This window comes from Artibeus jamaicensis, unplaced genomic scaffold (genome assembly GCF_021234435.1).
Source record: "Artibeus jamaicensis isolate MK-2021 breed Jamaican fruit bat unplaced genomic scaffold, CSHL_Jam_final scaffold_369, whole genome shotgun sequence".
Lineage (NCBI taxonomy): Eukaryota > Metazoa > Chordata > Mammalia > Chiroptera > Phyllostomidae > Artibeus > Artibeus jamaicensis.
The window spans coordinates 7,277,137-7,290,065 of record NW_026522042.1 but is presented as its reverse complement, the minus strand read 5'-3'; the positions used below and the strand labels follow the sequence as shown (position 1 = coordinate 7,290,065).

Sequence of the window (12,929 nt, the reverse complement as noted above, 5' to 3'; positions counted from 1 at the left end):
AACTTACCAGCTTCTGCATTTACCAATCAGCCTGATTTTGTTTCTGGTACCTTGGTTTCACACTTAACTCACAAGTCAGAGGTATTTAATGAAATGTTAGTTATCTGAATATTACATACACCCTATTAAAAAATAGATTACTCTAAACCATGGCAAATCCATATGAGTAGTACATAGCTGTAAAAAGCAGAGGAAAATTTGCAATACCATGGGTTGGTCTTATTAAGTGAAAAGGTGAAGTCGGTATGTGGTAGTGTTAAAGAACAAAGTGGAAATGGGGGGAACGTCCTGGGTCAAGTAACAACGTTATAAAGGGGCAAGAGATGTTATGGCCACGGGGGAAGACGCCGTGGCTGTGGCCGAGGCCTCAAGAGCACGGCAGCGAGACCCGCCGGGAGATTTCAGCGCTGCTCCGAAACAGTCCAACCCCCACTACCCTCTCGCCTTCCCTCGCTCCGCTGGGAGGCGGAGGCGGAGGCGGGGGCGGGACGGGCCGAGGGGCGGGGCGTCTCGGGAGGCGGGGCATTGGCGTGTTTCTGCGCACGTCACTTGGGCGCCGGCGGACATGGCCGGAAGCGAGACACGCAGAGGAGGCGGCTCTCCTCAGCCGCACTACAGCGACTGGGGCCGCTGGGAGGCGGCCATCCTCAGCGGCTGGAGGAGTTTCTGGCAGTCGGTGGGCAAGGAGCGCGCGGCGCGGAGCGCCTCCCGAGAGGAGGCGGAGGGGGAGCCCAGCCCCCTGACGCGGCTGCCGGTGAGCGTCGCCGCGGGCCGCGGACACCCCAAGGGTCGCCCGGGAGCCTCGGCACCGCCCCGCGCCCCGGGGGCGTCCTCCGATTTTCTGCCCCAGACAGGCCCTGGGACGAGGGCACCCTGAACGCCAGGCCGAGGGGAGAGGGAGACCACTGCAGACCGTCTGGTCCGCTTGGCACAGCGCCCGGCATCTGCCTGGGTTCTCGGCACCCGCACCGCGGGCGCACTGTCCGGAACGCCGGGCGTCCCCCAAACCCACTCTCCTCCCCGAGGGGATGCGGGACCGTAGCCGGCACTTCCTGGTGAAGGTGTCAGGACCGTGGGACAGTGGAGAGCGGAGACGTGGTTAGAATGATTGAGATTCTGCTCTCACTCGGACTGTTGACACCTCGCTCCGACGTCTGTCGGACCTGCAGGCTCGGAGCGCCTCCCCGGCTCTCCCTCCCGCTTCGAAATAATTCCGATTTTGTAGAGGGACTCGGGTGACAGGTTTACTTTTTGATTACTTCTAAGGATAAAATAAGAAGTTTACTCGGTAAGAGTTCATTTTGAAGAACAAATTGTTTCCTTATGCAATTCACGCAAACAATATGGCAAAATAGCCATGAAAAGAAATGGAAGGAACTTGTTATTTTGCTTGAAAGATAATACACCAGTGGGTGGCTGTTTCAGGAATGTTCCATGCCCAAAATTAAGTGTTCAGCTATGATTCTTTCCCGAAGGCAGGAAAGCAACCTCGGAATGATGGATTTAATTGAAAGTACGGACTGATAGGTTGATCTTTGGTTATCTAGTATCACCGTTGGTTGTCCATGTTGTAATTTTTCGTGTTAGATTTAATTAAGACACTTCCGTTGACCTTTGGTTTCCTGGCATAATACTTTTTTTAATAATTTATTATCAGAAGACAATTTTCCAAAATCAGTTACCCACTCCTTTTACCTGCTTGCTGCCTCCCTGTTTCAGGTTGACGTACAGCTCTATGTCTTGTCCTTTCTTTCGCCTCACGATCTGTGTCAGTTGGGAAGTACGAGTCACTACTGGAATGAAACCGTGCGGGACCCGCTTCTGTGGCGGTATTTTCTGTTGCGCGATCTTCCTTCCTGGTCTTCTGTTGACTGGAAGTCTCTTCCAGATCTAGAAATCCTAAAAAAACCTGTCGCTGAAGTCAGCGGCGGTGCATTTTTTGACTACATGGCAGTGTAAGTATGTAGTTTTATGAGTTAAAGAGAAGATACAGAGTTTGACTATATACACTCAATAGTCCTTGCTGAATTTTGGGTCAAAGTGTCCTTTTGTGAAAATGGGGGATTAAGTGAAATGACTGCCTTCGTTTTGTTATTTCCCTGTGATGCCGGACCAGAGCATTTGAATAAATATACACAGATCATAAGGCTAAAAGTAAAACTCTTATTGAAATTTTTATTGTCTTTGGAATAGTTGTCATTTTTGTAAAATAGTAAATACTTTCCATAGTCAGAAAAGGAGTGTCCGGAGAGCAGGGAGCGGTTCTTTGGCAGGGAGAAAACCCTTCTCGCGGTTCTGGGAAATGAGATTTTCTTACTACCCAAAAGCATTGGTATCGCCAAATATAATGTAGGTGAGAGAATTATTGTTAGTGAGCAACTGGATCTATGAGGGCTGCTTTATGAATGTTTGCTTATTTAATCCTCGCCCAATACAAAAGTGTTAACCCCATGTTGTGGAGCTGGAATTGAGGTTCAGCGTGGTTTGGATTGGCCTGAGGTCATACAGCTCCTGAGGGACTGTTTGGAGGGATTGGAGCCCCATCATCCTGCTGTAAAAGTAGTAACATCATTGGATCTGGATATAACCTGCATTATTGAGAGCCCCAACTTTAAGGCATTGTAAACAAAAATAGAAGAATATTCGGGCCTGGGCAGGTGGCTCGGTTGGAACATTGTTCCATACACCAAAAGGGTACAGGTTCAATTCCTGGTCAGGGCACATACCTACCTACATTGTGGGTTCAGTCCTACATTGTTGGCGTGTGTACAGGAGGCAACCAGTTGATGTTTCTCTCCCTCCCTCCCTCTTTCCCCCTCTGTCTCTTTCTAAAATCAATAAATGTGTCCTTGGGCGAGGATACACACACACACACACTCGTGCTTTAGTCACGAATTGTTTTTGCTGTGATAGATTTACTAGCTACATACAGCACTGTCCCCCCATATTTTATTTAAATTCTTAAGAATCTTATTCTAATGCAGATGCCATTACCTCACCTCGTGAGACTGCTTGATTAAGACGCGTCAGGGTCTTGACCAGATAGCTCAGTTGATTGGAGGGTCATCCTGTACACCAAAAGGTTGCAGGTTCAATCCTGGTCAGGGTGCTTACGGGAGCAACCAGTTGATGGTTCTCACATCTGTGTTTCTCTCTTTTTCCCTTTCTTTCTAAAATTAATAAACACATCCTTGGGTGAGGATTAAAAAAATTATTAAAATGCACATGATATGTGATTGCATATCATTTCAACCAGTGCTACTGTGCTCTCATTAGCTGGGGGCTATCTTTACATCGTTCTGTGATTAACCACAGCATCAAGTGTGTCTGGTGCTGTGAAACCAGATTTTCCCCAGGGGTAGTGATACTCATGGTAACTACCTTTTGTGGCCAAATAAAATTATTTCTGATCCTTACAACCCTGTTGTGATGACAGAAATGTATCCAGACATTGCCCCGTGTGCTCCCTGGAACGTGGAGTTGAGGAGCAGAATGTCCCCGGCTGCGAATCACTGCTCTATTTTAACCATTGTAGTGATTTTAACCATTGTAGTGATTTTAACCATTGAAACAAATGTTAGACCAGGTGTTCTGAGAGAGAATCTAAGTGAAAGGTCAGAGAGTAAGTAACCAGTCCTGGGGAGGACTTTTTCGCTTTCTGGACCACTAGTACTCCTGGTCCCTTGTGCGTTCTCCCATCGTGGCGCTTGGCACACCTACTATAACCGTGTCTCTCTCCCACTGCCCTCCATGGGACATGGGACTGTATAGTCATCGTATCCCTTGTATCTAGCAATTCGCAATATATTACACATTGTTGAATGAATTAACTTAAGTTTTTCTGTGCTAGTTTTCTAATTGTGACAATTTTATACAGGTATAAAATGTGCTGTCCATACACAAGACGATCCTTGAAATCTAGCCGCCCTATGTATGGAGCAGTTACCTCATTTTTACACTCACTGATCATTCAGAATGAACCACGATTTGCTATGTTTGGACCAGGCTTGGAGGAACTGAATACATCTTTGGTGTTGAGCCTGATGTCTTCTGAGGAACTTTGCCCAACAGCTGGTTTGCCTCAGAGGCAAATTGATGGTAATTGTCATGTTAATCTATAATACGTAATAATTTAACATAGGATTGACACAGTAAATAGAAAAAATTATTTTTTAATTATTTGATGTAATGAAATGTAGTAATTTGTTAATGGGGGCCCCCAGGTGCCAATGGATTGAAAGAATTAATGTACTTTTTGTGAGCTATTAGCTTCCTCTTATATCCTCAAGTTTGTGTAATACAGAATATAAGCTTATGTAAAAGTAAATTATTTTGCCCAGTTTTTGAATTTGTGCAGTATTTACCATATTTTAAAAGAATGTCGGTCCTGGCTGGGTAGGTCATTCGGTTGGAGCATTGTCCCCGTACGCCGGGGTTGTGGGTTTGATTCTTTGACACGAATCAACCAACAAAGGCATAAATGAATGGAACAACTAATCAGCACTTCTCTCCCCTCCCGCTCTCTTTCTCCCTTCTCTCTATAATCAATTATAAAAAAAGAATATTAACAGCAAAAATTTTCTAGCATCTACTATGTGTACAGTGCTTTCGCATACTGTGTATTGAAATTTCAAAAAAACTTCATTATCACCTTCCACTACTTTCTATGAAAAAAAATATCCAACAACAACCATGAAGTTAGTTGGTAAGCAAAGTATATAATAAATATAAATGAGAGTATAATCTAGCACCTATAAGATGCTAGAGATGCAGAGATTTAAACCAAACATCAAAAATCTTTCTACTGAAGATACCTCATCTAGCTGACGAGGGGAGAGACAAGTGTACAGGTGATTTGAACATGCTGTCGGTAGTTCCTGGGAAGAAAGTTAAGGGTCAAACAGGATGTCTCATGTGAGTCATCAAGATGAGTAAGAGTAGGCAATCAAATAAAGACAGGGTGAAAGTATTGTAAGCAGTGAGAACTACGTTTCTAAAGGCACAAAGTTCGGCTGTGCATGGCACATTTGCAGTAGCTTTGTATATGCACGCTGGGGCCAGGTGCATACACAAAGACACTGAGAAGACACTTGTATGCCATGCGTAAACATTTGGAAGTCGTTGGAGGATTTCAAGCAGAGGAGTAAGATGGTCAAGATTGCATGTAGAGAGATCACTTTGGCTTCTAAGTGGAAACTTGATTAGAAGGCACTATAAAGAAACAGGAACCACAATAATACTGTGATAAAAAAAGGATGTAGAATTGACTGAATGTGTAGATAAATGCCTGCTGTAAGCAACCCACTTGAACGGAAGCTCCATTAGGGCAGGAATCTTGTCAGCTTTATTCTTAGCTGGATCCAAAGTGCCAGGCACATAGAAGGCGCTCAGTATATATTTGATGCATGAATAAAAAGATGGCTTTAGGGATTACTTTATGCATCCAGATCTCAGGAGCAAGTTCTGGGCTAGAAATCAAGATTTGGGAGTCATGGAGTCCACGTGGACTCTGAAGTCTCTGAGGATGGAGAGGAAGATTGTGAACCAGGTGCTGAAATCTTCAGTGAATGTTTGGAGGAAGGGATTATCAAAAGGAAGTTTATAAATGACAGGGTCAAGGAAGGAGAGATGGTACTAGAGCTGAAAGCTGTGTGTTTCTCAAAGAGATGGAGTTTTTCAAGAGGTTTGGTGAGTAATGGTTAAGACGTGGCACTGGGCAGTAAAGAGAATACTGACTGACCCCACCTCTTTACCCTGAGATGTGAGAATAAGCAACCGTGTTACCTGAAAGTCCACTGCAAGAGAAGCAGCACCTAGGGGAAGGATGGTTTCAGGTAAAGCCATAGGGTGGAAGGAATGCTTCAAAGAGAATTTGGGGATATGGGTAAATTTGCTCATTATGAAATGGCAGTTTGATTCTCCAGAGAGTTGCTGGAGTGATTGAGAAGCAAATCTGATTATGCCTCAAACCCTCCCCGCAAGATCAGGGAAGAATGGAGGGTACGTCATTGGCAAGGTGGCCCAGAACAGCCTGGAAATTGAGTTGGGCTGAGGGTAATGTGCTAAGTAAGAGAGTAATCTCTGTAACTTAAACTGATGAAAACAGATCATGGTGGACTTTGTCTAAAAGTCAGAAAAAGATTCTAAGTCAAGTATAATTTCAAATGTCAGTGTTGGCCACTTTTTTTTCAATTTTCTAAGTTGCCATTGGTAACTCCTCAAATTTATTGAATGTGTCCATGGAGTGTAAGACAAAGAAGAAACATAACAAATATGAAAATGGATCTCAGTCTTAAGGAAAAGGAGTAGTAGCTATTGTGATGCAGCTCCTACTGATGCGACAGGAAAGTTAGTGAAGACAGTGATGGTGATAGGAAAAGGCATGTCATAAGCCTAGCAGTTCTTTGTTCTCATCTATGTTTTTATTACTATGTGAATGAAAATTGCAAGCAGCATCTTATTTTCAACACAAATATTGCATTTTAATTCAAAGCTATATATAACTTGTCATAGAATTTTTTAAATTCTGGATAATTTTTTCAGTCTGATCTTTTGCTGTCTGTGTCATTGACTTTTTGATCACTGTAATCTCCTTTAGGTATTGGGTCAGGAGTCAATTTTCAGTTGAACAACCAACATAAATTCAATATCCTGATACTATATTCAACTACCAGGTAAGCCTCCCTTCTTGGTAACTTACCTGAGACATTACAACTGGAATATTGTAGGGGATGCCACCTGTTTAGTGTCTATTTATGCTTTATGTTTACATTTTTCTTATATAGAAAGGAAAGAGATAGAGCAAGAGAAGAGCATACGAGTGCAGTTAACAAGATGTTCAGTCTGCAGAATGAAGGGGATGATCAACAAGGAAGCCGATACAGTGTCATTCCACAGATTCAGAAGGTGTGTGAAGTTGTTGATGGGTTCATCTATGTTGCAAATGCTGAAGCTCAGAAAAGTAAGCATTATCTTATTTTCTTTTTAAAAGCACTTGCTTCGCAGAACAAATACAAAATATTTTTTTAGGCTTTACTGGGCTTCTTGAGAATGTTATGTTTAATTTTATCAATATGATTCTATTACCATTAGTTAATAGTGGGTGCTCAAACCTTGACATGCATTAGGATCACCTGGGAGCTTGTTAAAAACAACTGCTGATTCCTTCTCAGGTACGTTGTGATTCATAGATTTGGATTGTGTCTTGGGCATCACAGTACAAGTTTTTAACTTGGTTTTTTAAACAAGCACCTACAGAACTTTGATGCATACTAAAATGGGATACTATAACTATGTGATACTATTTTGTTGTATACTTCTGCACTTCTTGTTATTGCTGTTTTGTCTGCTTTGGGCCCTATTCAAATAATTCCTGCAGATAACTGAAAATGTTTACCTTTGTTTTGATTACCCAAATAGATGTGTGGGGTGAAATGTTTAATTAAGTAGGTTAGTTAAGAACACTCTCTATGTTCTGAACAATTGCCATTCATAGTAATATATAGGCATGAAATCAGAACCTTTTTGGGCTAAAGCCATTGTTGTAATTTCTTCCTCAAATCACTATAAACAAGCTAGGGTATAAATATGTAATATATTGTCCTCACTCAGAACAAGGTAGCAGCCCAGTGGCGAAAGGGTTTAAAGTTTATGGTACGCTAAAGTTAACTATAATTGTAAAGCCAGATCTTGCTTAACTACTGACTAGTTGGACTTGACCTGGTGTATTAATGGCCTGGCAGAAGAAGCATGCCCATTTCCAGGAGTAAGTCCTCCTTACCTCAGTCTGTATTGTTTTACATAAATCTTCTAGCCTTAATTTAAAAATTTATAAAACACACATACAAAAATCAAAATGATATGATCCATTGTCAAGAGATAAAGCCGACAAATGAAAAATACATCTAGATATATCATAGCCAAATTGATGAAAACCAAAGGTAAACAGCATCTCGAAGGCGTCCGGAGCTAAAGGAAAGCTGCACTCCGAGGGTCAAAGGCAAGGACAGAGACTCCTGCGTGCGTGGCTGCCAGCTAGAAGGCGGTACAGAGAGATGTGTACGGTGTTGCAAGGGTGGGCTGGGGACCTTAAATCTAGCAAAGAAATCTTTTAAAAGTGAAGGAAGGCAAAATCAAGACTTTTTCAAACAAACGAAACCTGAGAAAATTCACTATCAGCAGATTTGCACAAGAAGAAATATTAAAGGAATCTCTTTAGGTAGAAGAATATACCTGATGGAAAATAGTATCTACAAAAAGAAATCAAGAGCCCTGCATGAAAACAGTAAAGCTATATGTAATTATTCTTTCTAATTTTAATTTTTTTATAACCATGTAAAGGAAAAATAGTAACAATATATTGTCGATATATGATATTTTAACTAAAATATATGATAACAATACAACACAGCACAGAAAGTAGGAAATGGAAATATACTGGTGTGATATTACTGCATATGTGAAATTGTATACTGTGTAAAGGTAGACTGTTATAAGCTAAAAATATGCATTGTAATTCTTTGAGCAACCTCTAAGAAATGTGTAACAGAGGCATGTATAATTATACATGTATAATTAACTATTAAATAAGCCAGTGGTGAGGTTAAAATGGAGAAGGCCTTGGGGGGAAATATGCTTTTTAGCTCATCAAGTTACTGACTGAATTCAGGTCCGAGTTGCAGAAGTGAGGACTGGTTTCCTTGCTGGCTGTCAGCTGGGGGCTGCTCTCAGCGTCTAGAGTCTGTCTTCCTTCTTTGCTGTGTGACTCTGTCTGTCTTCAGATCCAGCAATGGGGAATCTTTTGTACCAGGAAGAACCTGGTCAGCTCTCTGAGGACAGTATCCCTAATAGGACAGTGTAGCCTAATGATGGTAGTGATACCCCATTATATTTGCAAGTTCCCCCCACACTCAAAGGGGAAGGGATCATACAAGGATCCGAGTCGTTGGGGGTCACTCTAGAATTCTGCCTACCACAAAATGTCAGTGACTTATACGCTCCAGTAACAGGCAGAAATTGTCTGTTTGTATAAAAAAGCTATACCAAACTATATGTTTAAGTTTTTGAAATTAAGGGCTTTTCAAGGAAAGGTAGTGCTAGTTACAGAATTTGTGAGAGGAAAATATCTATATCAAAGTAGTTTTTTTAACTGTAGAGGCATCTGAATGATAAAATGACCCCCCTCCCTGATTTCACCTAAATACCTGTCCTTGCAAGGCTACTCAATATAATCTTATGACATATTAATAAATGAACAAAGCAATAGAAGAGGTTTGTTATGTTTGGATTCTGGTAATTTTTTGGTTTCCTTGTTTGGTTAGTTTATTTTTAAAGATTTTATTTTATTTATTTTTAGACAAAGGGGGAAGGAGGAAGAAAGGGAGGGAGTGAAACATTGATGTGTGGTTGCTTCTCATGCACCCCCAACTGGGGACCTGGCATGCAACCCAGGCATGTGCCCTGACTGGGAATCGAACCGGCAACCCTTTGGTTTGCAGGCTGGTGCTAAGTCCACTGAGCCACACCAGCCAGGACTGTTTTGTTAGTTTTTAATTTAATTTTATTATTTTAGAAATCATTGCAAGTCATGCAAATTAAGAGTTTTGACTACATTCCTTAGGACATGAATGGCAAGATGAATATTCTCGAATTATGGCAATGACAGATCCAGCTTTTGGATCTTCAGGAAGACCGATGCTGGTTTTATCTTGTATTTCTCAAGCAAATGTAAAAAGAATGCCCTGTTTTTATTTGGCGCATGAACTCCGTCTGAATCATCTAAACCACCCATGGATGGTAAGGTCCTCTCTTTTTTGGTGAGAAAAATCTTATTTTATTCTTCATGGTTTTTATTTGATTTTATTCTTTCCTACCCATTCTCTTTAATGAAACAGAGCAGTATTCTGAAGTCACTTATAAAGCTTAACTGATGGGAGATACTTGGTTGATGTCAGTAAGTCTCAGCTGACCATTTGCTCCCTTCTTGCCAATCCTGTCATGGATACAGTGATAAAGTAATTGGGAATTTTTTTTTTTTAGATGCAATTGTCATGTTTTTTTCTGCATTAATGTATTATGCTTTAAGGACCATCAAAAGTGTAGATTCTATCTTACAGTCTCTTGCTTTCCAAATTTTAATGATAAAATCTTCTCATCAAAAGAAGCCTTATATGAAAGCCCCTAAGGAAAATTAACATTGGAAATGCTTTTGCTGAAAAAGATTTTCTTCCTTTTTCTCCTTATATCTCCCAAGGAGCCCTGGAAACTGGACGACAATTTAAAAGCTACAAATAAAGGTGTACCTTCCTGAGACATGGGAATTTTAGCTTGCCATCCATCAGGAGTGGCAGTCTTAATGACACATTTTTGCAACAAGATGTCACAGTTATCAGTTGACTAGCTGAGTTAATTAAAAAAATGTTTTAGTTTTCAAGGTATACCTTTTGGAGGAATTTTTTTCTAATATATACAAACAAGTCATGGAAATGGTAAATTTTCCCATCCCCAAGGATAAGTAATAAGCCTCATGTTGGTAATAGTTATAGGATAGGAGATCATATACATATATATCTATTAATCCTCACTCGAGAACATTTTTCCATTGCTTTTAGAGGGGGGAAGGGGAGAGAGGGGAACATCGACTTGATTGCTTTCTTGTATGGCCCCTACTGGGAATTGAACCCACAATCTGGGTATGTGCCCTGACCAGGGAAAGGAACCCACAACCCTTTGGTCTACAGGGTGATGCTCCAACCAACTGAGCCATATCCGATCATGGTTTTTATCTCAGCTCTCTAGAATATAAAACTTGAGTGACTCATGGGATTTTTTTAGTCTTTTGGGGAGTTTTTTTGGTCTTCTTGAAAAATGCCCCTCATAATCATAACATTTTGGACTCAGTTTCTTACTGATAATGGTCTCTCTCATCTGTTCATAGGTCCAGGACACCGAAGCTGAAACTCTGACGGGTTTTTTAAATGGCATTCAGTGGATTCTTGAAGAAGTCGAATCTAAGCATGCAAGGTGATCCTCCTTTTAGACCTTGAGAACTGAAACCAGTTGACACGAAGGTCATGCTGTCAGTATTTGCTCAGTCAGCTCATTTTGTCCTGCCTTTTTGCAGGACAGCTTTATATTGTAGCTAGTACAATACAGCTATTGTAGCTGTATTGCAGTAGGCTTTACATTGTAGCTGATGTGTTTTTAATATAAATTTTATTTTGTACCTTAACAAATACAAGTAAAAGTTTCAATGCAAGCATTTTTAGCCTAAAAATGAACATTTTAAGTTTTTTTGATAATTTTTATATTTTCTGTCTTTTAAAAAATAATAAATTCTGGAAAAAATAAGTTTGTGCCTAACTCGTTCCTTGTAGTTTCTGTTCTTTTCAGTTTAAAGTTAGCCGTAGTGGGAAATAGCAGATTTGCTAAGCTTTCCGTAGGTTCTTTTTAAGAGTCCTTAATTGGGTTATCAAAAAAGAAGTTTTTATATATATTTAATGGGTATGAATATGCTGCTTAAAGACTGGAATATTCTAGAATTGCATTTAATATTATGGCCATACAACTTCTTTTCTGAAACAGTGGAAATTATATCATACTTAATACTAATTTAGTAAATATAACTTCCTGGAAGTTCTTGGTATTGTCAAATAACTTAGAAAAGTACTAAGGTACTAAAGCCAAATTTTATTTCATGGTCGTAAAGGTTCACGTGATCATATGATGTCCTTCTCACAAATTGCTTGCACTTTGCATAGGAAGCATTCTAGCCCTCCTATGTCATTGGAAATGAGGATTTTAAAGATTATAATGAAAAGAGCCTAGCATTCTTAGTGGTGCTGCACCCAAGATATAGCCTCCTGAGAAGGGAGCTCCTGCAGCTCAGGCATACTCATCCATGACTTAGCTTCAGCAGCAGCCTGTAGCTGGGGGCAGGATGAGAAATGTAGACAGTCCTGCTTCTCTTAGGAAGACTGCGAGAGGGACACCGTGTCCTTGACTGCCGCAGTCAAGGTTGGAGACCCGTCTTACCAAGTTGGAAGAGGGAAGGAGAGTGTGGGTCTCGGTTCAAATCCCACAGACACTTGCTATTCTTACTGAGTTTTAGTACATTTTTTAAAAATTTCCTTCATTTGCTATATGTTTTTAGTACCATTTACAGAGACTGGTTGTTTTTTTTAAATAATTTTCTTTTGTTTTCAAAGGAGCCATTCCATGGAACTCCTCAGGCTGTTATGCCAAAAGTGGATCCCCTTTTTTTTTAGTGTGTTTGAAAAGAACCAGCTTTGGGTTTAATGATTTATTCTGTATTTGATATCATTGGTTTATGTTCTATTCAATATCATTGGTTATATCTCTTTTTTAGACTTTTTAAAAATTATTTTATTCTTTTCTTGTTTATTAAGGCAGATATTTAGATTATTGATCCTTGTTCTTTTGTAAAAACACAGGCATTTAAAGCTATACATTTTTCCCTAGGCCCTCTTTAGCTGCATCCACACATTTTGATGTATTGTATATTTATTATTATTTGGTTAAAATCTTTTATAATCTCTTGTGATTACTTTTTCAACCCATGGATTATGTAGTGCTTTATAATATAATTTTATAATGTTATAATTTTAGTGCTTTTTAATCTTTATTTCCTAGATATTTTATTGTTACTGATATCTAATTCAATTCTCTATTTATCGGAGAACATACTCTAAAATTTTAGTCTTTTAAACTTTATTAAGACTTTCTTATGGACCATTTATACTCTGTTCTAGTGAATGTACGACATACATTTGAAAAGAGTTTATATCCTGTAGTTGTTTGGTTGAATATTTTATATCTTTCCTATCTTTTAGGTCAAGGTAGTTTGTAATTTTTAGATATTAATTCATAATTGATTCAACATAACAGGACTTCTCAGAACCTTTAATATG

General features: G+C 40.0%; 1 protein-coding gene across 2 annotated transcripts; it reads left to right on the top strand.

The window, feature by feature from the left end:
* The first annotated feature begins 562 nt into the window (after window positions 1-562).
* FBXO4 (F-box protein 4) lies at window positions 563-11,327 on the top strand. Of its 2 annotated transcripts, none has more exons than XM_037138517.2 (7): window positions 563-754; window positions 1,720-1,955; window positions 3,878-4,098; window positions 6,599-6,674; window positions 6,786-6,961; window positions 9,620-9,795; window positions 10,937-11,327. In XM_037138517.2, the coding sequence occupies exons 1-7, from the start codon at window positions 566-568 to the stop codon at window positions 11,024-11,026; spliced, it is 1,164 nt and encodes a 387-aa protein (XP_036994412.1). In that variant the 5' UTR covers window positions 563-565; the 3' UTR covers window positions 11,027-11,327. The 2 variants fall into 2 exon arrangements, with proteins under 2 accessions (XP_036994412.1, XP_053513390.1); XM_053657415.1 differs by lacking the exon at window positions 10,937-11,327 and adding an exon at window positions 10,253-10,918 and having other exon boundaries at window positions 9,620-9,815.
* Window positions 11,328-12,929: the final 1,602 nt, after the last annotated feature.

What these genes read in the sequence shown, in the direction of transcription:
- FBXO4 (XM_037138517.2), top strand. Translation starts at nt 566, where the DNA reads ATGGCCGGAAGCGAGACACGCAGAGGAGGCGGCTCTCCTCAGCCGCAC. An exon ending in ATACTATATTCAACTACCAG is followed by an intron (nt 6,675 to 6,785) that starts GTAAGCCTCCCT and finishes TTTCTTATATAG; the next exon opens with AAAGGAAAGAGATAGAGCAA. An exon ending in ATCTAAACCACCCATGGATG is followed by an intron (nt 9,796 to 10,936) that starts GTAAGGTCCTCT and finishes ATCTGTTCATAG; the next exon opens with GTCCAGGACACCGAAGCTGA.